Here is a 26,376-nt window from a genome sequence, read left to right as displayed (position 1 = left end):
GGAAAAGCAGGCTCCCTGTCGGGAAGCCTGATGTGGACTCAATCCCAGCACCCCGGGATCACGACCTGAGCCAAAGGCAGACGCTTAGCCACTGGGCCACCCAGTTGTCCCTAGCATCATTTAGATTAAGTTTAAAGTTCAATAAGATACTATTTTCACTGTTTTCTTTTCTGGCCATTACTAGTCATTTCATTTCAGGATTATTACTGAAAGTAATTTTTTCCTAACAGGGAGGGGGTAGTCAAGAAAATCAGAAGACAAATCACAGACTGGGATAAAATATTTATAAAACATGTATCTGATGAAGGACTGTTATCCAAGATATACAAAGAACCCTGAAAACTAAATGGTAAGAAAGGCGCCTGAGTGGCTCAGTCAGTTAAGTGTCTGAGTTCAGGTTCAGGTCATGACCGCAGGGTCCTGGGATTAAGCCTTGCATCTGCTTCTCCCTCTCCTCCCCAGCTTGTGCTCTCTGTTGCTATCTTTGTCTCTTTCTCAAATAAATAAACTCTTAAAAGCAAACAAACAAACTCAACAATGAGAAAATGAACAACCCAGGGGCGCCTGGCTGACTTAGTTGGAAGAGCATGCGACTCTTGATGTCGGGGCTGTCTGAGCCCCATGTGTAGAGATTATGTAAATAAAACTTTCCTAAATGGAAAAAACAAACAAACAAACAAACCCAAAACTATGAACAACCCAAATAAAAAAATGAGCTAGAAATTTGAACAGCTAACTCACCAAAGATGATCTACAGATAGGAAATACAACGCTCAACCTCCTTCTTTAGGGAATTGCAAAGTAGAACAGTAAGTTACCACTACACAGATATTAGAATGGCTAAAACCCAACCTAGCCTTTATTCACCCTGAGCTAAGTGAGTTCTTTCTTAGGGTAAGAAGGGTCCCTTTTGCACTCAAGTATGCTACCCTGAGGGCGAAGCCTCGCTCCAGCAGGTACACATTATACCGAGAGAAGGGGGCGTGGTGCCTTCAGCCTAGTGCGCAAGCCCGACTGTAAAAGCAGCTAGGGCTGCCCCTAGCGCCTGGCTAAAAAATTTAACTCCTGCTGTTGGAGGTTCCCTCAACTTTATTATTTATAAGTGTCCATCCGTTTTTATTCATTTTTGAGACACAAATTTCTCTCCGAGTTATCTTATTTCAATTGAGCATGTATTCATACTCAAGTGCCTTTTGTCCCCAGCCCATTGTAAGCCCTCAATAAATTTTGCAGGTTAGAATGATGACGTAACTTGTTAAAATAAACCAAAATCAACCTCAAAACCAAATCATTCCTCTTCATAAGGGTGCCTGGGGAAGGAACGGAGTTGTTTTGTTTGGTGGGTTTTTTTTTTTTTTTTTTGCTCAGGCACTTCAGTAGTTGCCTATCTTCCTGGGGGCGGTGCCACTTGTGGACCCCATGGGCCCCGGTGAGACCGCCATTTTGGAGTCTTCCCTAAGGAGCTTCTACCGGCTTTTCGCGCCGCTGCCGCCGCTGCCCGCGGCTTTGCCGGGCAGGATGAATGTGATAGACCACGTGCGAGACATGGCGGCCGCGGGGCTGCACTCTAACGTGCGGCTCCTCAGCAGCTTGTTACTTACAATGAGTAATAACAACCCGTGAGTTGAGGCGGGGAGCGGCCTGGGGCTGAGGAGAAGGCGGCGCCGGTTTGGGAGCGGGAGTTGCGGGGGCCTGGGAACTGGCGGGAAGGAGCGAACGTGGGCCTCAGCGGAGGTTTCGGGGCCAGCGACCGCATCGTCGGGCGGAGCCCATCTAGGAACACAAAGTGGAGTTGACTCGATCTCTGCGCTGTACCAGACGCTGGGATGAGCTCCCTGAGGGAGATGTGGCGAGCGGCTGCTTCGAGAAATGGAAGGCGGAGGCCCTGAGGGCGAGCCTGGCTGGGGTTTCCCGAAAGTTGGGAGCGGAGGGTTTCCCGAGGCACCTGTCGCCGGGCACAGCGACTGTCACTTCGCTGGGCTGACTCCTCCCTTCCCGGCTCTCTTCCCAGCTCTTTCCCATATTCTCGCTCGCCGCAGCTCCAACAGGCCTGGTCTTACACCTTCGTCCCCCATCCGAGATGGAATTTTTTCCCCTTGAGTGTGTTAGAAGAATCCACGTTCTGGCCTCTAAAACGGGAGACTCCTCTGATGAATGGAAGTGGCGCCCTTGTAAGGACACGCAGTGCCTCTTTCTGGTTTTCAGAGTCGTTTCTTGAGCCGTTGGACGGATAACAGCACCAGGGCCGTTTCCATCCTTGAGTGCGCGTTGCTCCCCTGCTTGCATTCATCCACTGTACTTACATTAAAATTGCTTCCCGTGGCCTCCGAGGCCAAACATTTTTCTCATCTCATGCCCTCGGCTCACTGTACTTCAGCCTTGCAGGCAGTTTTTTTCTGTTACTTGAACCCACCAGGCTCCTCCTTAACTCAGGGGTTCGCATTTGCTGTTTCACTTGGAGCTGAGATCTGTATCCTCAGTCAGGTTTCAGCTCACATCTCCCCTCCTGGGGAACAGCTTCTGTAACCGTCAGAATTGTCCCATACCCTCACTATTCTATCCCTTTGCCCTGTTTTACATTCTGCATCACTCTTTTTAAATTAAGATATAATTGACGTATTTCAGGTGTGCAACATAAAGACTTGATGATTGTATCCTTATATTGTGAAAAGATCACCACAATAAGTCTAGTTAACATCCATCACCACATGGTTAATTTTTTTTTTCCCTTGTGGTGAGAAGTTTTAAAGACTTTATTTTCCTTTATTTACTTAAGAGAGACAGCGCAGGGGAGGAGCAAAGGGGGAGAGAGACACTCAGAAGCTGCACTGAACGCAGAGTCCACCTGCGTGCCAATGTCACAACCCCTGAGATCATAACCAGGGTGGAAATCCACAGACTGATGTCCAACCAACTTAGCCAGCCACCCATGTGCCCCAGAACTTTTTTAAGATCAGTATTCTGCATCACTTAACACCTAAGGAGGTCAGCACAGTGCCTGTGTGCAGTGAGCACTCATGTGTTTATTGAATGTGCTAAGGAAGTCTGTACAACCTTAAGAAGGTAAAACTGCCCAAATTCACACATTTGGTAATTGGGGGAGCCACCATGTCTAGGCTTCAGTCCTCTGACTAAAATTTTCAGACTGACCTACCACAGTCTACTCCTTCTAAGTGGCATAATCGAATTTTCTACTCAGGGTGGACCCATTTGCATTTGGCCTACTCTAGAAACTGTCTAAGTCAGAAAGGAAAAGTCCCTTAAGTGCCTGTAATGTAGTTGCTGGTCTCTTTTATTTCCATTAGTGTGCTTCTGGACCTCACTACGTGAGAACCATCATTTCACCACCATCCACTTAGTGTTGACAGTGAGGAGCCCTGGTTTCTTTCAGCCTTCTGTGTTTATTCTGGAGCCTTTCAGTTGGTTTTCAGTGATTGGCCAAGGCACACTTTCCATCATTGGGAATTTATGCACCAGTTAGTCATTATTCTTGGTTCTTGAGGATGTTACAGGATAGTTTGAAGCAGTTTAATCCTCTGACTCAGCTTAGCCCATATGTCTTTCTATTAGATTAAACTGACAGTTTCTTAGCTTCAGGGAGGTCAGCTTAAATCCTGACCTTTACCATGTTTTTTTTTTTTTTTTTTTTTTAAGATTTTATTTATTTATTCATGAGATACAGACAGGCAGAGACACAGGCAGAGGGAGAAGCAGGCTCTGTGCAGGGAGCCTGATGTGGGACTCCATCCTAGGACTGTGGGATCATGCCCGAGCTGAAGGCAGACACTCATTTGCTGAGCCACCCAGGCGTCCCTTTACCATGTATTATTAAATGTTCTTATTGAATTGACACCATACATGGTAAGAAAAATTAAAACAGTATGGAAGAGTTATGCACATAAGTGTTGTCCCTGAATCTTGAACCACACCCCACCATTTCCATTTTCCAGAGGCAACAATCATTACCAGTTTCTCATGCATCATTCCAAAGATAATTTATGGCTGCATAAGTAGGCATGTGTTACAATATATAAATATCTGAATGCTTCCTAGGAGTGTAGTAGTATTTTCTACCAAACCTTATTTCTCAGTAAATACAAAGAATCTCAGTTGGAAGAAATCTTAGTTATCTGGACTATATCTTTAGTCCTTGAATTTTCTTTGTAATTTTATACTTTATATTTAATGTTCAGACTAGCTATCTTTTTTAAGATTTAAAAATAAGATAAAACTGACATACTATTAAAGAATACATTTCTGTGGTTTTGAGCATCTTCACAGACTTGTACAACCATCACCACTTTCTATTCCAAACATTTTCATTATCCCCAAAAGAAACCCCATATCTATTAGTAAGCACCCTTAATACCATTTCCTCCAGCCCCTGGCAACACTAATCTCTGGTACCTATTCATGAATATCCTTCATTTGTTGACAGATTAACTGTTTACAGATTTGACTGCTTTTATTTTAAATGGCTAAAGCTTTGACCTGTAAATTTGACATGTAAATTCCTCTTAATTTGGCAGGAGTCCGGGCAGGGGTGTGTGTGTGTGTGTGTGTGTGTGTGTGTGTGAGAAATTGAAGATTAAAAATAGATGAGTTTCCTATTAAGAATGGTGGCCAGGGCAGCCCTGGTGGCTCAGTGGTTTAGCACCGCCTTTGGCCCAGGGCCTGATCCTGGAGACCCGGGAGTTCCACATCCAGCTCCTGGCATGGGGACTGCTTCTCCCTCTGCCTCTCTCTCTCTCTCTCTCTCTCTCTCTCTCTCTCATGAATAAATAAATAAAAAATCTTAAAAAAAAAAAAAAAGAACGGTGGCCAGCTTGTAGGCAGTTAAATTGCTTGCGAACAATGTTCAATGTCAATGAAAATGTTTTTAAAAAATACTGATTCATTTGCACTGTCCTTAAACCCCTGAGACTCAAGGAAGTAAAAATTCTTCTAGTGTGGGGATCCCTGGGTGGCTCAGCGGTTTAGCGCCTGCCTTTGGCCCAGGGTGCAATCCTGGAGTCCCGGGATCGAGTCCCGCATCGGGCTCCCGGCATGGAGCCTGCTTCTCCCTCCTCTGTGTCTCTGCCTCTCTCTCTCTCTCTCTCTCTATCATAAATAAATCTTTAAAAAAATTTAAAAATTCTTCTAGTGTTAGTAAAGTTTACTTTTGTATGTAGAATTAAAAAAAAAAATGGTGGGGGGGGGGCAGCCCGGTGGCTCAGTGGTTTGGCACCACCTTTGGTCCAGGGGTGGATCCTAGAGATGGGGGATCGAGTCCCACGTCGGGCTCCCTGTGTGGAGTCTGCTTCTCCCTCTGCCTGTGTGTGTCTCTGTCTCTCTCTCTCTCTCTCTGTGTGTCTCTCATGAATAAATAAATAAAATCTTAAAAAAAAAAAAACTTCCCTCAAATGAGGCTAATCCTCTTTCTATCCCACTCTTATCCCATTGGCTTATCCTATTCCCATACTTCAGTTTTCAGGTTTTTAATATTCCTATCTTCAGTATTTGAAGTATTCAGTTGCTCTGAAACCTCTTTTTGTTCAGCACTTTTCTAAAAGTGTTTCATAGTGGTGAGGTTTCATTTTTCCAGATTCTTCAACACTTCTTTGATAGTATTGGTTAAGTCATTGTGATTTCTGTCCTTTGTCTATATTGTAAAAATTGGTGTTAATAAAAGAAAGTATGGATACATATCAAACTATTAAATTAAGAGGGCTTGTGGGGGTTACGTAGGTGGCTCAGCTCAGTTGGTTAAGTGTCCAACTCTGGATTTCAGCTCAGGTTGTGATCTCATGATTGTGAGATTGAGCCCTGCACCAGGATTAAGATTCTCTCCTCTCTTTTCCCCCCACTGATCCTACTTGAGCTCTTGCTCTCTCAAAAAAAAAAAAAATAAGATGGTTTAGACTGAAGAAGGGGAGGGGAAGATGTAGAACATTTTTCTTTGTATATCTGTATATTGTTGAATTTGATTTAGAAGTATCATTGCATTTATAGTAAATAAAGGAGAAAAGCATATTAAAACGGCAATTTAAAGCAGTTGCCTGGAAGTGTTGACCATATTAACATAGAATACAATTCTCATGCTTCTCATTTTAGGGACTAGGTATGATGACAGTTGTAAACTCATTACATAAGACTTTATGCTAGGCTTATGTGGTTACTAAGGAGGATGTTCTATCTAACATTTCAAAATAACCCATGTAGGGGGTATATTTTCTTTGTTTTCTAGTGAGTTATTCTCCCCATCTCAGAAGTACCAGCTTTTGGTGTATCATGCAGATTCTCTCTTTCATGATAAGGAATATCGGAATGCTGTGAGTAAGTATACCATGGCTTTACAGCAGAAGAAAGCCCTAAGTAAAACTTCAAAAGTGAGACCTTCAACTGGTAATTCTGCATCTACTCCACAAAGTCAGGTAAATGGAGTTGGAAGTGTTATTTATTTGTTTTTTGGAGAATGAGAGACTAGAAGAATTTATAAGACTGCTGATTAGATGTAGAAGATGGAAAAATAAAAAGTAATTTTAAAAGGGAGCTGAATGGGCAGCCCGGGTGGCTCAGTGGTTTAGCACTGCCTTCAGCCCAGGGCCTGATCCTGGAGACCTGGGATCGAGTCCCACATCGGGCTCCCTGTATGGAGCCTTCTTCTCCCTCTGCCTGTGTCTCTGCCTCTCTCTGTGTCTCTCATGAATAAATAACTTAAATCTTTTTTTAAAAAAATGTAACTCAGTTATAAGGATTTTGGGTACCTAGGGAACTTTATGGGAAATAAGAATTCTTGCAGTTTCAGTAGCTTGATAATTAAGTAAATGAAGGACAAAATTGTAATTTCGCAGCATCCTCCAATTTGACAGTCCTCCACTTGCTAGAAATTAACCCTAATAGACTCACAGAAGGTTTGCAGGGTATATAACATAACTAAGGCTGCTTATTGCAGCAGTTTGTAATGGTAAGAAACTAGAAACCTAAGTGTTCCATCAGTAGGGTCTAGTTAAATTAGAGCATAGCCATAAGAGGAAATGTGATGAAACTATTACTGAGATGAAAAATGAGAGAGGGTTGCACATGCTGATTCAGAAAGAACTATATATATTAGTAAGGAAAATAAGATTTGAAGACGTATTTCAATGCTTTCTTTTTAAAGGAGATAGTTTATAGATATATAAATATATCCTGGTATATGCCTAACATACACATATGGGTAATATGCATGAAATATTTTGTGTGTTAGAAGGAAAGCAATTTATTTTTTTTAAGATTTATTCACTCACTCACTCATTCATTCATGAGAGAGAGGCAGGCAGAGACACAAGCAAGCTCTATGCAGGGAGTCTGACGTGGGACTTGATCCTGAAACTCCAGGATCACACCCTGGGCCAAAGGCAGGCGCTTAACCGCGGAGCCACTGAGGGATCCCCAAAGGAAAGCAATTTAACAGTGGAAAGCTTTAGGAAGAGGGAAACTTCTCACCTTGCAGTTTGAACCTCTCTTTAAGTTTAAACTATGTGCATGGGGTAGCCCTGGTGGCGCAGTGGTTTAGCGCCGCCTGCAGCTCACGGTGTGATCCCGGAGACCCGGGATCGAGTCCCACGTCAGGCTCCCTGCATGGAGCCTGCTTCTCCCTCTGCCTGTCTCTGCCTCTCTCTCTGTTTCTCATGAATAAATAAATAAAATATTAAAAAAAAAAAACTATGTGCATGCTACATTTAAAAGGAATGTTAATAAAGATATAAATAAGTAAAATGAAAGGAATGTCAGTGGAATAAACAGGGAGTGAAATTATAAGTCAGGTTTTTCTGCTTTGTATTTTCTCACATTTTGAAAAAAGACATATTAATGTAGTTTTTTAAGCCTCTAGATTTTCATCTCATTTTCTCTTTATGCTTTGTTTGTTTGTTATTAATGAGCTGATTGCCAGGATTTTCTGTTTTCTTTATCTTATTTAAAGATGTATATATTTGAGAGACAGAAAGTGAGAATGAAGGGAGGGGCAGAGGGAGACAAGCAGACTCTCTGCTGAGTGGTAAGCCTGATGCAGGGCTTTTTTTCAGAACCCTGAGATCAGGGCAGCCCTGGTGGCTCAGCGGTTTAGCGCCGCCTGCAGCCCAGGGTGTGATCCTGGAGACCCTGGATCGAGTCCCACATCAGGCTCCCTGCATGAAGCCTGCTTCTCCCTTTGCTTGTTTCTCTGCCTCTAGCTCTCCTCTCTGTGTATTCTCATGAATAAATAAATAAAATCTTAAAAAAAAAACAACCCTGAAATCATAACCTGAGCCAAAATCAAGACCCACTGAGCCACCCAGGTGCCCCTATTTTATATTTTTAAAGTACTCTCTATACCCAATGTGGGGCTCAAACTCATAACCCCAAGATCAAGAACTGCATGCTCCACCAAATGAGCCAGCCAGACACCCCAGGATTTTCACTGTTTTCTTTCTTTCTTTCTTTCTTTTTAATTTATTTATTTATGATAGTCACACAGAGAGAGAGAGAGAGAAAGGCAGAGACATAGGCAGAGGGAGAAGCAGGCTCCATGCACCGGGAGCCCGATGTGGGATTCGATCCCGGGTCTCCAGGATCGCGCCCTGGGCCAAAGGCAGGCACTAAACCGCTGCGCCACCCAGGGATCCCTGTTTTCTTTTTTTTTTTTAAGATTCTATTTCTTAAAAAAAAAAAAAAAAAAAAAAAAGATTCTATTTCTTTATTCATGAGAGACAGAGAGAGAGAGAGAGGCAGAGACACAGGTAGAGGGAGAAGCAGGCTCCATGCAGGGAGCCTGACGTGGGACTCGATCCCGGGTCTCCAGGATCAGGCCCTGGGCTGAAGGTGGCACTAAACCACTGAGCCACCTGGGCTGCCCTGTTTTCTGATACTGAATGGAAGTCATGTATATTATCCATGTAGAGTCATTCATAGAAGTAGATAACTTTTTGAGTACTCAGTATGTCAAGCACCGTGCTAAACCTTTTAATTAAATACATGTAATCTTTAAGGAATTTTTTTTGACCTTACATTTAAAAAATTTTTTTATTTTAAGTTTTTAATTCCAGTTAGTTACCATATAGTATCATGTTAGTTTCAGGTATACAATATAGTAATTCATCATTTGTGTACTCCATAAGACTCATTGCCTATTTAACCCACCTTCTCACCTCCCTCCCCTCTGGTAGTTATCAGTTCTCTATAATTAATCTTTAAGGAATCTAAAAAAAAAATTAATATACAATGTCACAAAATTGTGCAACTATCACTACCGTTTTAGTACATTTTTATCACCTTAGAAAATTCTGAGGCCTTTATCTCCTCAGCATCTGGAAATTACTGTCCCTCTGTCTCTATGGACTTGCCTGTTCTGGACATTTCATTGGAATGGAATCATACAATATGTGACCTTTTGTGTCTGTGTTCTTTTACTTTATTTTTTAAGATTTTATTTATTTATGAGAGACACAGAGAGAGAGAGAGAGAGAGAGAGGCAGAGACATAGGCAGAGAGAGAAGCAGGCTCTCTGGAGGGAGCCCAATGCGATCCCAAGACTCCAGGATCACGCCCTGGGCCAAAGGCAGATACTCTACCACTGAGCCACCCAGGTGTCCCTGTCTTCTTTTACTTTAGCATAATGTTTCAAGTTTGATTCATGGTATAGTATGAATCAGTTCTTTGTTTCCTTTTTATTGCCGAATAATATTCCATGTATGGCGTGTCTAGCTGACTAAGTCGGTTAAGCATCTGCCATGGCTTGGGTTATGATTTCAGGGTCCTGGGATCAAACTCCCCCTCCCCCCTATCAGCAGGGGAGTCTGCTTCTCCCTTTTTTTTTTTTTTTTAATTTTATTTTAAAGATTTTATTTATTTATTCATAGAGACGCAGAGAGTGAGAGGGGCAGAGACACAGGCAGAGGGAGAAGCAGGCCCCACGCAGAGAGCCTGACGTGGGACTCGATCCAGGGTCTCCAGGATCATGCCCTGGCTGCAGGCGGCGCTAAACCGCTGCGCCACCAGGGCTGCCCTGCTTTTCCCTTTAACTCTGCCTTTCCTCCCCACTCGTGCTGGCTCTCTCAGATAAATAAGTCTTTTAAAAGTATTCCACTGTATGGATATGCTATATTTTATGTATTCATTAGTTGACAGACAGTGCTTCCACTTTTTGTCTATCAATAATGTTGGTGTGAACATTTGTGTGCAGGTAATTTTGTTTGTTTTGTTTTTAAGTAGGCTCCATGCTGGGCATGGAGGCTAACACGGGGCTTAAACTCATGACCCTGAGAGCAAGACCCGCACTGAAATCAAGAGTCAGACACTTAGCCAACTGAGCCACCCAGGCACCTGAACATTTGTGTGTAGGTTTTGTATGGACATAGTTTTTCAGTTTTCTTTCTTTCTCAAAGATCTTATTTATTTGACAGAGCAAGCGAACGAACATGAGCCAGGGGGTGGAGCATGGAGAGGAGAAGCAGGTTCCCTACTAAGCAGGGAGTCTGAAGTGGGACTCCATCCCAGGGCCTGGGTTCATGACCTGAGCTGAAGGCACACGCCTAACTGCCACCCAGGTGCCTGGTTTTCAGTTCCCTTGGCTGTATGTACAGGAGCAGAATTGCTGGGTCATATGCTAACTTTATGACATTTTAAAGAACTGCCATATTGTTGAAGTAGTATTTTGAAGAGATGTCTTCATTGCTTCTTAGTGTCTTCCATCTGAGATTGAAGTGAAATACAAAATGGCTGAATGTTATACAATGCTAAAACAAGATAAAGATGCCATTGCTATTCTTGATGGGATCCCTTCAAGACAGAGAACTCCCAAAGTAAGTTGCATTAACAATTTGTTACATAATATTCTATCTGGTCCTTCCAACCTACTTCCTCCATGTTTTCTCCATGCCTTAGGGAGTCCATCTGAACATTTTACTCTTGACTCACTTTGTTCCCTGTTAATGGAGTGGATGAGATTCAGAGAGATAAGAAGAATTACTTTCTTATGAAACCCTGAAAATTCAACTGATGAAAATGGTAGCTGGAGAATACAACAAGTGCTATTCTTTGGTATTTCTTACCTTAGGAAATAATAATTTGCAAATGCTTCTAGGTAGCAATAGTATTTTTTTTAGAACCTCATGTTTTGCTTTCTGTAGGTATCCCCATTTAATAATGTGAATGAGTTTATTAATCCCTTTGTTTTAAAAATCCAAGGTTGCAAGATCTTTATATACTTATTTGTATATAGAATATATAGTTGTGTTTGATTTGGCAGTATAATCTATAGAACACCTTCAGCTAAAATCAAGAGATCTGGTATCTTGTCTGAGTTTAGGGCATATAAGCTATGAATTGTGTAGTGTGAACTTGGGCAAGTTACCAATCTGAACTTTACTTTTTTTTTTTTTAATTTGTAAAATGAGGTTAATAATACTTTGCTGACTTTGGAAAAATAAAGTTTATATATGAAAGAATACTTTTTAAAATATCATTCCTTAAGGAGTATTATATTGGGTATCTTTGATTACAGTTTGTTTTGAAGTCCAGTTTAGAAGAACCATGAGAATCCTTGCTCTTAGTATTGAATTTACATCAGTAGTTAATATTCTAACATATACTTTCATGTTACCTGTCTTCCTCACTTCATTGAAGAACTGTTCTGTGCAACTTATGCTTAACAATGATGAGTAATTTTATATGTAAGATATCTGTGTACATCCTCCTGCCATAAGGAATCTAAGCAGTGATATATTAGGTTTTTTTCACCTAAGTGTTGCTGAGTTTTAAAAGTAACCAATCAAACTTGATGAAAATGTGTTTAAGCATCTGTTTATATTGAGGATTTATTTACTATTTTCTGAGTTTTCTAAAAACTAAGCTATTTCCTCAGTTTATTTTATGCTGTTAAAAACATTTGGAAGCATATTATAGACTAACTTGTCTCATAATAAGTTTGGCTGCTATATACTAAATTGTTTTCTAATACTGTATGAAAGTCTTACCCCAAGTACATTTTTTTTTTTTTTTTTTTTTGTATATGTGAAGAGTGTCTTCCTTTTGGAAGAAGATGCCATTTTGATTATAAACTTTGAATGATACCTTTTCCTTCTCTTATTGGAAATATACCACAATTTACTCAATAACTTGAGGGTTGGGGACATTTTTTGAAAATGAGTAATAGCAAATAAGCTCAACCTTGTGATATCCAACACTTTGGGGTCATTTTAAGAGAGACTAGAGGATTCCACATTTGTCAGGAGTACATATCCTTCATTCTATAGAGCTGTTGTAGCCAGGAACAAACAAAGATGTGTGCCTCAAACATAAACCTATAATATTTACAGTTTTTCTTTCTTGTCCGTTAGGGAGTTAACTGGCTTCTCAGTCTGTGTAATGGACAAGGAAGTGAGTCAAAATACGTCTAAATGAACGTCTGTTAATGTATGGTAAACACCACCACACATTTCTTCACATTTTAAAGGAAAATTCCAGTGTGAGATTATTATAACTTGGTAAATCTTCAACTTTTAAGAGTAAACATATTGACATACAATTTCTCACTCAGTTTCAAGAGAAAGATGACTGCTTGTGTTTATAACTGGTAGAGTGTGGCCTTGTGATGTTCCCAAGTAAGGATCTGTTTTAAAATAATTGACTTTCTGATAGGTAATACTCAAAACTCATTTGTTCGAAGTGACAGGTGGTTAAAGGGAATTTTAATATTTGTTGAGACAGATGGTCAGTCATAGTTTGTTAAAAACAAGCAGTCAAGAAAGAATCTTAAATTTAACCTTTTATTCTTTTCAAGTGTTGACATTAATACTGGAGTTTTCCTTTAAGTATTTTCTTTTGCATTTTCAACATAGCCTAAAATGGAAAAGCTGAGGCCAAATAAAGTTTTATTTCTAGTATTTCATTATTTCATTACTTGAATCATCAGTATGGATTAATGCCATACAGATTGTTTTATATACGTAAGTCATAATGGAACAGATGTTCTTCATCTTCAGAGCCACTCAAGTAAATATCTGGCATATGAGGCTACAAATAACTGGAGAGATTGGGGATTGGCTTTTTTGTGTGTGTTCTCACATTGACTGCTTCCTTAGGCAAACACTGCTCTGTTCAAGATCTATTAATTTTAAATTGTAATGTTCCTTTTTTCTCTCTGTACTATTAAGAAGATCATTTATTTTTCCCTGTAACTTCTACGTTCTTTGGAACTTTTAGGTTTTCTCAAATTATCCTTGTTGCGTTTTTAGAAAGGGTTATTTTAAAAGAGCTCTACTGAGTCACATACTTGAATTGTGCTAAAAAATGCATTTATTGGATTTAAATGCTGTAGCTGATCTCTGGATCATTGTACCTCTAGAGGTCAATTGGGGTTGATTTTTGTAGCATTACTTTGATGTGTCCATGCTTTCAGAGTTAGAAAGGCTAGAGTTTAGCAGCTAGAATAATTGTCAGAGAAAAGCCAAGTATTTAACTCTTTGTTGTTTCTTTTTTTGGGGAAATTTATCTGATTTTTCTTAACAAACATTGTTAAGAATTCCTCATTTCCTTATGTCTTGATATTAATTGCATTTAAAATATGTCAACTTGAGCACTTCTAGGGTAGTTCATCTTCTGTCTTAAGAGCAAGAAAAAATGAAGGTAATTAGAATTCTGTAACATTTCTTTTTCCCTTTTTTTTTTTTTTTTTAAGATTTTATTTATTTATTCATGAGAGACACACACAGAGAGGCAGACACAGGCAGAGGGAGAAGCAGGCTCCATGCAGGGAGCCCAGTGCGGGACTCAATCCCGGGACTCCAGGATTACGCCCTGGGCTGAAGGCAGGTGCTAAACTGCTAAGCCACCCAGGGATCCCCTGTAACATTTCTTAAATACTATTCCCATTTCCAAAGGCAGCATCTTTGGTACAGATAGTATGGGGCCTTTTGGTTGGGTAAGTGAGAGGAATTTGACTTTCCTCTTAGAGATGGGAGGACATAGGAAAAGCGAAGGAAGTAATTTCCTGTTTGGTTTGAAGAATGGGATTGGTCTTTATTTTCACATGGCTGTGGGTAGTTTCCAGTAAAAAGTAGAAGCGTAGCTGGTAATAAAAAATCAGGACTTAATTGGTGGTGAGATATTTTCTTTGCAATATACACTTATCTTACTGTCTTTTGTTTTTGTTTATTACAGATAAACATGATGCTGGCAAACCTGTATAAGAAGGCTGGTCAGGAGCGCCCTTCAGTCACCAGCTATAAGGAAGTGCTGAGGCAGTGCCCGTTGGCCCTCGATGCCATACTAGGTGCAGATCATTCTTAGCCTGTGTCTATGCATTGTTACTTTCTGAGGTGATAGTTGCACTCTTTACTTTACATTAGAATTTTGCACTCTTTACTTTACATTAGAATTTGTACATGCCAGGGCACCTGGCTGGCTCAGTCAGAAGAGCTTGCGACTCTTGATCTCACAGCATGAGTTCAAGCCCCTTGTTAGGTGTAGAGATTACTAAAAAAGTAAAGTTTAAAAAAAAAAAAATTGCCAGTGCCTAACTTCCAGAGAGTGATTCATGATTCAGTAAATTACTGTTTTGTATTTTTAACAGATCAAGAAATGTTAAACTATGGTTGTTTTGTCATCCGCATCTTGCTTAGAATAGGGATAGAATTATCTTGTAGCCAAAGGAAAGTGTAGCCTATTGCTTCTTGCATTGTGGAAGAGGGATGCTATGCCTCACCTCATTTTTCTTGTTTTCTGTTGGATTAGGTTTGCTTTCCCTTTCTGTAAAAGGTGCAGAGGTGGCATCGATGACAATGAACGTGATCCAGACTGTGCCTAACTTGGATTGGCTCTCTGTGTGGATCAAAGCATATGCTTTTGTGCACACTGGTGACAACTCGAGAGCAATCAATACTATCTGGTGAGAGCCAAAAAAGTTAATTCAGTGTTCTTGAGGCCCTTTGTATGGAGGTCTGATGTATCTAAATTAGCAAAATAGAAATATGAGATGTTTATCTCTCAGCCTGTTGTCCTCAGGCTTGCTTTTTAGTCTCTTAATGTACCTAACGATACTAAGGGTAATAATCTCTGCTGTGAGGACCTGTTAAATGTAAACTTTGACTAAGTTCAGCTCTGTATTTGCAAAAGTGATAACCCTTGCAAAGCTGGCTGCCTTAGTTGTCATGCTTGAACCTGGAAGAACATCTTTTTGAATGTCCCAGAAGCATAGATTGCAGCATCTGACCTGGGTTGCCTCTTTAGAACTGGGATTTTCTTTTCTAGTCAGGTAAAGTCCAAGGATAAGGGACTGAGTTTTTTGTTCTGTAAAATCATTTGGTTGAGTAATAAGTAGCAGTCACTTTTGAATGACATTACATTTAGCACCATGTTGTCCTCTGAAAACCTGCAACCAGAAAGTTCTTTCTGGGTAATGACAGAGATTTCTGCTTCATTCTGTATATTGGCTTTGTTATCCTCTGTAACTTTCTTTAAATCATAAGCTCAGAAAAAGAAAAGCTAGTCTATACAGTTTATTTGAAAAGTTTCTTATTATGAAAAATGTTAAATATACACAAAAGAAAATAGTGCTTATATACCTGTCATTGAGATTCTGAAATTAAGAGGATTCATAATACATGTTAAACAATGTTTAATATTTTGAAGTTCACTAGAGAAAAAGTCCTTATTGCGAGATAACGTGGACCTGTTGGGAAGCTTAGCAGATCTGTACTTTAGAGCTGGAGACAATAAAAACTCTGTCCTCAAGTTTGAACAGGCACAGATGTTGGATCCTTATCTGATAAAAGGTAAGTAATTTTTGAAGCATGGTGGAAGTGGCTGTAGTGGGGAGGATCAGAAAAGAAAGGGAGAGGGGATCCCTGGGTGGCTCAGTGGTTTGGCGCCTGCCTTTGGCCCAGGGCGTGATCCTGGAGTCCCAGGATCAAGTCCCGCGTCGGGCTCCCGACATGGAGCCTGCCTCTCCCTCCTCCTGTGTCTCTGCCTCTCTCTCTCTCTCTCTGTCTATCATAAATCTTTAAAAAAAAAAAAAAAAAAGAAAAGAAAGGGAGACAATATACCATAATACTCTAATACCATTTTTCATAGAACTATTGTGAAACTTATTTCAGTAGCCTTTTACTTTTTTTAGGTCCTAATACATGCCTCTTAACACTTGAGTAATTCCATTTTAAGCAGTTGTTTTTGCTTGAATTCAAGTGTCATCTCCAGGCAGATCATTATTTGGCTCTTTTTCTTTTGGGAGGAGTGATAGCCCTTCCTTATGATTTATAAATTTATGGTGTGCCTGACAGAATTTGGATGGCATCCCCAAAACCATAATATCCTTTTAGGGGATTTAGTTTTACTGTGACCTTAGTATACTTAAAAGCAAGTAAGTGAACAGGCATTAAGAGAGGACTGAGGTGATTAAAGGAAGTAATTAGGAATTAACAACAACACAAAATCCTTGATCTCAAAGATTGTAACTGAAGAGGTGAGCCATAGGGACTTCCAAAGGATGAGTATCCAGTGACTGGCAGTGAGTGTGGGAAGGTATTGATAGGCTGAAATCTGCTTATAAAGTCCTAAAAGAAGCCATGAGAAAAATATGGCCTGTTGACAGTTTTTAGTCCTGTAGACTCTTAAGGCTACAGAGCAGGGAGATGAGAAAACAGATGCAGAAAGATGAAATTGTTTGCTCAACGTCTCCCTCCTGCCCAGTGCTTATTTCTCCTCTCAGTTGCCTGTGCCCATGATGAAAATGGTGTATTAGAAATACTAGTCTGGCAGTAGTTAGCAGCTTGGAGTTGAAAGCTCAGGCCGAGTTTAGGGGCCAGCAGAGTATTGCAGTGATCTTGGCAAGAGAGACGTTTTCCTGGGAGTCTGAAGAGATAACAAGGAATGAGGGAGATGGTGGTAAGAGATGGGTGACAGCAAGCAGGGACCCTTTTATAGAACACAAGTAAGAATAAGCAGAGTAAGGGTGATCTTAAATCCGCTGGGCCAGAAAGAACTAGATGCTTTTTCTGGAATAAGCTACTTTTTCTGAGACTAACTGCATATTAAGTGTGCACTCTTGAAGAAAAGAACTTATTTGATGCCTTTTTTGGGCTTTTTCTGGTTATGAGTTAGGATAACTGCACATCATGTCACAGGTTATAGGGACAAACAGTTCCCAAAGATAATTGGCTTTCAAAATTGTGAGTTGTAGGTTCTTCTACTCTTTTGCTTTTTAAACTTTTTGGATGTTTTGTCTTTTTAATGGTCTTTTTTTTTTTTTTTTTTTAAGATTTATTTATTTATTTGAGAAAGAGATCAAGTGCTAGCAAGCCAGCATGGGGGTGGGGCAGAGGGTGAGGGAGATTCTCAGGCAGACTCCCCTCCCCTTTGGGTACAGAGCACAATGTGGGGCTTGATCTCATGACCACAGGAGACAAAATCAAGAGTCAGATGCCCAACCAACTGAGCTGTCCAGGTGCTCCTTTAATAGCCCTATTGTAGGAAAGTGTGAATGCTGGTGGGAGGAGCTCATGATTGTGGAAAGGGCCCAGACCATGCTGGAACTGAGGCTTGAGTGGGGGTTCTGATGAAGGCTCTTGCTCTTTTTTTTTTTATGCACCGGGAGCCTGATGTGGGATTCGATCCTGGGTCTCCAGGATCGCGCCCTGGGCCAAAGGCAGGCGCCAAACCGCTGCGCCACCCAGGGATCCCAGGCTCTTGCTCTTTTAATAAAGGACACCTGCTGCTTTTTAAAAATCCTCTTCCTTTCCAGGAATGGATGTATATGGCTACCTCCTGGCAAGAGAAGGGCGGCTAGAGGATGTGGAGAATCTTGGCTGCCGCCTTTTCAATATTTCTGATCAGCATGCAGAACCCTGGGTGGTCTCTGGGTATGTTTATGCGTTCTCTTTTCTCTCCAGTTTTCAGTACATTCTTTGGGAAATTGATAGCATATAGGTTGAAAACACAGATTGAAAAGATAATCAGATTCAGATCAAGGTCTTTGACTTTGGACACATTAGTTACCTTTCTTAGTCTCTTTTCTCAGATTTTCATGGAGTAAATATCAGTTGAGATAGTGCATTGTGCTCAGCACTGGAAGCCATCATTGAAGGCCAGAAGCTGCTGCTTTGTTATTTATCATGGCTTTGCAAATTCTCTGAATATCTCTCACATGTAACATATCCAGATACCAGATTTTTTTCCCTTCCATATCAAATTTCCCCTTAAAAATACTTAGATTTTTCTGCTTTTGCGACTTGTGCCCCTCCCCATACCCCGCTAATATCTCAAGTTAAAGCTGTAAGTGTGGTTTGTAATAAGAATCATATAGAGGGCCTTCTCTTTGGTTTTGAATGAAGTTTCTTTATTTTCCCTCAGGTAATGTTTCATTTTTTTTTCTCCAGGTGTCATAGTTTTTATAGCAAACGCTACTCCCGGGCCCTGTATTTAGGAGCCAAGGCCATTCAGCTGAACAGTAATAGTGTTCAAGCCTTGCTACTTAAGGGAGCAGCACTTAGAAACATGGGCAGAGTCCAAGAAGCAATAATCCACTTTCGGGAGGCTATACGGCTTGCACCTTGTCGTTTAGATTGCTATGAAGGTAAGATGAAAAATAGAGATGAATGTATGATCTATAGGTATGTAGCATTAACACTCAGATGGAAGGTTTTAGTTTTTTTGAGAGAGAGCACATGTGCTCATGGGCGGGGAGGGAGGACAGAGAGGGAGAGGGAGAAATCTTAGGTAGACTCCACACACAGTACAAGGTTTGATCTCATGACCCTGAGGTTATGACCTGAGCCTAAATCAAGAGTTGGATGCTTAACTGACTGAGCCACCCAGGTGCCCTCAGATGGAAGGTTTTGTTAGGCCAGCAGTTCCCAAACTCTGTTATGTGTTATAGTCGTCTGGGAGTACTTTTAAAAATCCTGATGCCAGTTCATTCCAGTATTATGTAAATCAGAATATTGCAGTTGGGAGATAGGCACCAGTATTTTTTGAAGAGACCGGGTAATGCTAATGTGTGGACAAGTTTGGGAATTGCTGCATTAGGCATTTAAAAATCACTTAAGGCTTTCCTGGATCTTCAGAATATATTTTTTTCATTCTCTTTTCCTGGCTTTTGGTGAGGGAGTAGTTGGTAGGGTTTTTTTGTCCTGTTTTAGTTCTCAAACATGGCCCACTCCTTAATGTGAATCTGTGCTGGCACTCTGCTGGATTGCTTGCTTATGTCTTTCTTCTTTTTAGCAGTTGTTTTACCTCGGGCTAGAAATACTACTCTTAGGGTAACTTCATATCCATATGACAGTATTGATTGTGGGAACTAGTCAGTTCATTTTGACCTCCTGAGTGGGCATGATCAGGGTCAAACTTTGTTTTGTTAAGTACTATTTTAAGTTCCTGTGAACTGACCCTAGGAGTTCAAAGGAGCCGTGCCAGCTTCAGCAACATTTGGTGACTCAGTCACAGATGTTAAAATAGATCTTATAAGATGCAGTTCCTCCAAAGCATATTTTTATAAGAATTTAAAAATAAACTCAGGAGTCTAGGAGTGACTTGCTCTTAACAGGAAGAGGAGTTCAGATTTGAGAAAATTTGGAAGTGAGGGTAAAGAACAAATCTTAGATAGAGAACTATGCATATTGTGGATTTGTTCGTAAAGCCAAAGGCAGACACTTAACCAACTGAGCCACCCAGGCGCCCTGCAGATTAAATTTTTGATCCTGAAGCATAACTTCTTAGCCTCTCAGCTGCTTTTATCATGGTGTTCCTTTCTGGTGCATGCCTGTTTCACAAGAGCCCAGGAATGCAGTTGAATAATGACTCTACAGTGCTTAGACAGAGGATGGTTAGAGGCATTGGGGTGGAGGACTTTCCCCAGCCCAGTGAGGCTTCATGGGCTGCCTGCACTCAAGCTACCATTTGGAGTTTTGAATCAGGGTAACTGTGCTCTCTGGTGCTTCTTGTAACCTTCAGCTGAGCTTCTTTATTGGTGGAGGCACTGGATTAGTGAAGAGCATTCTTTCCATTGCCTTTGAACTTCCAGCGAGGGCTTTAGCAGGGAAATAAAACTGCTCAATAAGTAGTTGCAAACAACCATATTCTGAGTCCAGCATATTGGCCTAAAGAGTTAGGGAATTTCTAGTTAAGTAACCATTGTTATGTGCATATATATTATAAACGCTGCTGAGGTGGAGGAGTACGCAGAGAAAATCTGCCAGGGTTGTGTGGGTTTGGGGTTTAAGCTGTTTTTCTGTTTTGATGAGAGCTTTGTGTCAAAAAGTACTTCCTCTGTTCTCAAGTTCTTGGCAAGAAGAATTGAGAGTTGACTGAAATGTCCCCAGAGGACATCTTGTTGTGGGTATGATAAGAGGCAGGAGCTGCCAGTCTTTATGTACTTATTAGTGCATCTGATGGAGCATTTTCCATCTAGGTTAGGGAAACATCAGCAAATGTCTTTTGAGATAACTTTTTATTTTTTATTTTTTAAGATTTTATTTATTCATAGAGACAGAGACAGAGAGAGAGAGGCAGAGGCACAGGCAGAGGGAGAAGCAGGCACCATACAGAGAGCCTGACGTGGGACTCGATCCGGGGTCTCCAGGATCACGCCCTGGGCTGCAGGCAGCGCTAAACCGCTGCGCCACCGGGGCTGCCCGAGATAACTTTTATGTGTGTTTATTTTTTATTTTATTTTTTCATGATAGTCACAGAGAGAGAGAGGCAGAGACATAGGCAGAGGGAGAAGCATGCTCCATTCACCAGGAGACCAATGTGGGACTCGATCCTGGGTCTCCAGGATCGCGTCCTGAGCCGAAGGCAGGCGCCAAATCGCTGCGCCACCCAAGGATCCCCAACTTTTATGTTTAAAATGAAAAGTTGTCATTTCACCTTAGGTTGCTCCCTAAGTCCATTAGTAGAAACTACACTAAACTAGTAGTTTTGTAGAACTGGACATTCACTTGGAATTGTAGGAGCTCTCCCACGCAGCTCCCAAATGTGCAGAAAAGCTGCACATATCTTTAGTTCTAGGACTAAAGGGGACTGAACACAACCGGAAACTAAAGGGGACTGAACACAACCAGAAATTAGTTTGTTAGGAGGCAGTGGAACTTTGTTTTGTTAATATCTCTATCTCAAGGAATGATTAGGGTCATCTTTGTTGCTCTAACATCCACCCTGAGCTGCCTACTTGCTTCATTTTACTTATGCATGTTTGTTTCCTTTGCTAACTAAAGGTGCCTTTGCAGCACATGCAGCCTTTTTCACGTCCCTGAAGTGCTCTGGGGAAGAGCATTTCTTACTCCATCAACATGCTCTCCAGTTAATATCAGTTTTCCCCTGGCCTGCCCTTTCTCTGAAGCTTTGAAGGTTTGCAATTTGGAAGGCTGTCCGGGTGGAAGCATTGCTTAGAATGGTAATGTGGTTGAACTTTCTGTTCTATTTTTTCAGGTCTCATTGAATGTTACTTAGCTTCAAACAGTATTCGTGAAGCAATGGTAATGGCTAACAACGTTTACAAAACTCTAGGAGCAAATGCACAGACCCTTACCCTTTTAGCTACTGTTTGTCTTGAAGACCCAGTGACACAGGAAAAAGCCAAAACTTTATTAGATAAAGCCCTGACCCAAAGGCCGGATTACATTAAGGCTGTGGTGAAAAAAGCAGAACTACTTAGTAAGTGTATCTTATTTACTTCCCTTTTTTGTTAATTGTATTAAACCTGGTGTCATTTGGATTTCCTCGTCCTAGCTGGTTATAGATAACCAGGCATGTGTGTGCCTTTTACAGTAGGTTTGAGCCCATGTGAATTGGTTTATATTTAGCACAACCAAATGTAGCTATCTTAGACTGACTTGGATTGGCACTACTCTTTGAGTGGTTCAAACCAGCTATACTTGGTTCGTACCTGTTTAGCTCACTTTCATCTGTTTTGGTTGTCCTGTACTAGTTTGGCCTGAATAGAACTAGTTTTAGCCGGCTAGAACTGTTTTTCAGTCCATCTGAATTTGCTTATGATTTTCCTTTTAGCTTTGGTGTTTTTAGTCCTGATTCATGATGAAGTCCTGGGTTTGGGCTAGTTTGGAAAATAAAATGCATTTTGGCTTTTTATTTGAACTTAGGTTAAGAGTATATTTTAAAAAATCAGAACTCAAGCTGCACATTTCTTTTCTTTTTTGTTTTTTTAAGATTGTAATTATGGGCAGCCTGGGTGGCTCAGTGGTTTAGCGCCGCCTTCAGCCCAGGGCCTGATCCTGGAGACCTGGGATCGAGTCCCATGTGTCGGGCTCCCTGAATGAGCCTGCTTCTTCCTCTGCCTGTGTCTCTGCCTCTGTGTGTGTGTGTGTGTGTGTGTGTCTTTCATGAATAAATAAAATCTTAATAAAAAAAAAAAGATTGTATTTATTAGAAGCAGAGGGAGAGGGAAAAGCAGGCTCCCTGCTGAGCAGGCAGCCCAATGTGGGGCCTGATCCCAGACTGGGATCATGACCTAATGCGAAGGAAGACGCTTAACCATCTGAGCCACCTAAACACCACTCAAGCTGAACATTTCTTAATGGAATAAGAATTCATAGGAGCTTATTCTTATTTCCTGCCATACCACTGTTCTCTTAAGGACATCTACAAAGAGATTATTAGATTGTGAGTGTTGTGGTTTTGTGTATATGATTTGGGATGGGAGTGTATTTTCAAAATGTTGTGTAAGAAGGAAAATGAGGATCTTTTTCTTTGCAGGCAGAGAGCAGAAATATGAAGATGGAATTGCTTTGCTGAGGAACGCACTAGCTAATCAGAGTGACTGTGTCCTGCATCGGATCCTAGGAGATTTCCTTGTAGCTGTCAATGAGTATCAGGAGGCAATGGACCAATATAGTATAGCACTAAGGTAGGCACTTAGCCTCCCATGGGGGGGAAGGTCAATGAGGGGAAGACGAGGCAGGGAACTGTGTAACAGGAGTTCTGGAAACATACACGTTTGTGCCCATGATTGAAAAGAGTAATTATAGTAATGATTAGAAGAGTTATTTGTGAGCTCATATCTTAAAGAAATTTCATAAAGTATATTATAAGTAACATTAAAAAACTGTTTCACTCATAACCAGCCCATATCACTATATCATCTGTTTTCATTTGTGTAGATCATATTCCTGGTCTTGCCCACACATAAACATATTTTTATAGGGTATATGTAGTATATATTTTATATTCTGCTTTTTCAAATCAAAGTATTGTAAGTACTTTCCCATGTTTCTACCTACTGTAGTAAAGAACCTAAGCTCTGAAGTTTGAATATTACTTTCACCTGTTATCTCGGGCAAGTTACAAGTTTCCATGTCTATATCTACCTTAATAGGTATTGAATGATTCCATGAGGATTAAATTATTATTCCGTGTAAAGCTCTTAGTGGTGTGCCTGGTACATAGTAAATACTAAATAAATAGTGATATTCTTACTGTTTAATATAGAAGTGATTTCTTTGAGGGTTGTCTGTGTGTCTGGAAGGTTACGGTGAAGGCCTGTCTCTAATTGAGTCTGTTCGCATCCATTTACTTATTCAGCAGTTGAGCATCTGGCATCTCAGTAACCACTGCGTATGCTGTGATTCCGAAAGCTCTCAGTCTCAGGCATGTAGACTGGGTGATGCCACATAATAATAAATACAGTTCTTTCTAGCAGTCTCTAGAAAGCAAAGTGGGAGTCCCAAGGGTGGGGAGCCCTGGGTGTGGGTGAGAGCCGTATGGAGGGTTTCAGAGAAGAGCTTACGAATCAATCTGCAGTTGTGTAAGTAGGAACAGAGGACCCATTAGAGGTTAAATTTGCTAGCGATTGGACACCTCCTGGCCTTGATAATAATTACAGGGGCAGGAGGAAGAATTGCTTAGAAGCCAAGCTAAATGTTCTTGAGCCTCTGAACTTTGGGGTTTGGGGCATGTATTAGGACTCTTAGGTGCTAAACTTGAATGCCTGGGTAGGGGTAGCTTTGGGTCCTGGAGTCTAACCTAGTAGTTGACAAATGTGTTCCATGGTAAGCATGATAATTTTGCTTGACTACTGAAATGCTGATATGGTTAATTATATCATAAAAACATGAATCAACTTCACTCACAGAAAAATATTTTTTTGTAACTTTGTAGCTTAAAAATCCGACGCTGTTAAATTACATTTGAATTTGTCTATTAATGATTGTTTGCTGGTTTTTCATTTGTGTTACCTAGTATCTTCTTCTAGCAGAATGCTGGGGTAATAAGTTTGAAAATGTATAAGAAATATGTGGAGAAAAACTCAAATTGAGAATGCTAAAAATTAGGACAAGATACCTTTTTTCACTTCTAGTGGTGGAGTCCCTCGATCCTGCCTGTGGAACCAGAGTTGTTTGGAGAGGCCAGGCATTAGCAGTTTCTCTGTGACTGGGTGGTCATTTCACTGCTGTGCCAGGGAGATGACGCATCAGCCAGCAAGAAGCAAGGCAGAGATTCAGGCCTCTCCTTTGTTTTGTTGTCCCCTAGTTTGGACCCCAATGACCAGAAGTCTCTAGAGGGGATGCAGAAGATGGAGAAGGAGGAGAGTCCCACGGATGCCACTCAGGAGGAGGATGTGGACGACATGGAAGGGAGTGGGGAAGAAGGGGACCTGGAGGGCAGCGACAGTGAGGCGGCCCAGTGGGCTGACCAGGAGCAGTGGTTCGGCATGCAGTGAGGCAGGCGGCAGCTCTGTGGCCACACTGGCCTGCCCTGCTCTGAGCACTTCCGTGGACCGGAGGAGCCCGCTCTCTGGGAGGACAATGATTCCGCATGTAATTGCAGCAGGGGTCTCTACCTCTTGCTCCATATTTCTAGTAGTGAATTCATTTTTAAAAACTGAGCCTGACCAACCTTCCATATATCTCTGTCCTCCCCTGCTCCAGTCAGGGAGGATCGAGTGAGCTCTCTGGGAGGCCTGCAGATGTGCCAGGGCTTCTTGGGACAGAGTGCTTTTTATATAACTAATTTCTAAATCTGAAGCTTGAGGAATAGACAGTGTTTTGTCTGTGACATTGTGGGTGAGTTTAAAGGAGTGATCTGTCACACAGCAAGAGTGTCCTCTCCCATGTCAGACAGCAGCATGGGCTGGCCCTTTCAGAGAGGGTTTCCTGTTCCGGAAATCATCATCCTGAGCTGTCCAAACTTCCTTAGTAACCTGCTCCCTTCTGCAATGTTAGTAATGCCTTAAGCTGACAATTGCTATTTTGCAGAACAATTTTCCTATTTGCTAATCTGGTAACTTGCCTATGAGCCTGGGCCGGATCTGAGAAACAGGTGTGACCTAGAGCATGAACAGAGGCACACCTGGGGTAATTAACTAATAAAACTGTTTTTTGTACAGTAATGGTGTTGGGTTGATCAGAATGGAAACCCTGTATAGATTCTTACCTTTTTTTGGGTCTCTGATTCACAATGCATTGATTCAGCCCCAGAATTATTTGCCATAAATATACTTCCTTTCTTCCCAGAGTGTTGGGAGGCAGGAGGATTGGGAACTTGGGATAACACTGAACTGGTTCATCTGTTTGCATTTTTGATTGATTAAATTCCCCTGGGGGAGAGCATCTTTGGCCTGATTATGGCTGGTTCTGCCCAGTTTTGTCAAGGGCACTAAACAAGTCTGGTTTCAGCATTCTGTCACAGGGTCAGCAGGGGGCGCAATCCCTGGGCTTCGTGCTGGGAGATTTCACCTACCCTCTTCCCCCTTGTTTTGTTTTTTTTTTGTTCCCCCTTGTTTCTTAAGATGCCATGCTTTTCACTATATCCTTAATTTGGAGGTGAAGGTGGGGAGAATGGCATATTTAACCTCAAAATCTCACTAAAAATTACACAAAAGTGGTACAAAATGTGATTTTGATATAATTGGAAAGTTCTGTCCAAAAGTGTAAAAAAACAATGGAAGTGTGCAGTATTTTAGGAGCTTGGAACACCTGATAACTACAACTTCAAATGGGCAAAAATTTTCAAGTATCTTTCGGTATGAGACGCAAAGCCTGGGCAGCACCGTGTGATCAGCAGTGTTTAAAGAGCCCAGCTAGCAGTTGGGGTCATTCCCAGATGAGCATACTGCCGGGAGGACACCGCTTGTGGGCCTCGTTGCTTCCTCTGGATATAGCTTCATGGCCTCGGGTTCTTCTCAGCAGCCATTATCAGTCACTGCACTGGGGGAAAAAAAAAGGTGAAACCTCTTTGCCATTCCCCTGGCTTGGGGAGGAAGCCTAGCCACACCCAGCCTACATGTTGCTGCATGCCAGGCTTGTCACTATTACCCCTAAGATGCTTGTGGGGTCATGATGTGCCTTGGGGCCCAGGCCCTGTGTATTACCTTCTGTCAGCACCAGCATGTTTCTCCCCTTTCCTGGGCTGGTGCTCAGCCCTCTGCTA

The 26,376-nt window shown here is 41.4% G+C and overlaps 1 protein-coding gene across 4 annotated transcripts; it reads left to right on the top strand.

The window, feature by feature from the left end:
- Nucleotides 1–1,414: 1,414 nt before the first annotated feature.
- ANAPC7 (anaphase promoting complex subunit 7) lies at nucleotides 1,415–25,336 on the top strand. 4 transcript variants are annotated; one of them, XM_077875572.1, is made up of 11 exons: nucleotides 1,417–1,619; nucleotides 6,227–6,413; nucleotides 10,683–10,802; nucleotides 14,161–14,272; nucleotides 14,734–14,887; nucleotides 15,631–15,773; nucleotides 17,738–17,855; nucleotides 18,372–18,568; nucleotides 21,421–21,645; nucleotides 22,705–22,855; nucleotides 24,478–25,336. In XM_077875572.1, exons 1-11 carry the CDS (start codon nucleotides 1,420–1,422, stop codon nucleotides 24,665–24,667), a joined length of 1,797 nt encoding a protein of 598 aa, XP_077731698.1. In that variant the 5' UTR covers nucleotides 1,417–1,419; the 3' UTR covers nucleotides 24,668–25,336. The 4 variants fall into 4 exon arrangements, with proteins under 4 accessions (XP_077731699.1, XP_077731698.1, XP_077731701.1 ...); XM_077875575.1 differs by having other exon boundaries at nucleotides 1,481–1,619; nucleotides 6,202–6,413; XM_077875573.1 differs by lacking the exon at nucleotides 21,421–21,645 and having other exon boundaries at nucleotides 1,415–1,619.
- The last annotated feature ends 1,040 nt before the right edge of the window (nucleotides 25,337–26,376 follow it).

This window comes from Canis aureus, chromosome 27 (genome assembly GCF_053574225.1).
Source record: "Canis aureus isolate CA01 chromosome 27, VMU_Caureus_v.1.0, whole genome shotgun sequence".
In the NCBI taxonomy this organism is placed as follows: Eukaryota; Metazoa; Chordata; class Mammalia; order Carnivora; family Canidae; genus Canis; species Canis aureus.
This window is presented reverse-complemented; position numbering and strand designations above follow the sequence as displayed.

What these genes read in the sequence shown, in the direction of transcription:
- ANAPC7 (XM_077875572.1), top strand. Translation starts at nt 1,420, where the DNA reads ATGGGCCCCGGTGAGACCGCCATTTTGGAGTCTTCCCTAAGGAGCTTC. An exon ending in ACAATGAGTAATAACAACCC is followed by an intron (nt 1,620 to 6,226) that starts GTGAGTTGAGGC and finishes TTTGTTTTCTAG; the next exon opens with TGAGTTATTCTCCCCATCTC. An exon ending in GAACCCTGGGTGGTCTCTGG is followed by an intron (nt 17,856 to 18,371) that starts GTATGTTTATGC and finishes TTTTTTCTCCAG; the next exon opens with GTGTCATAGTTTTTATAGCA.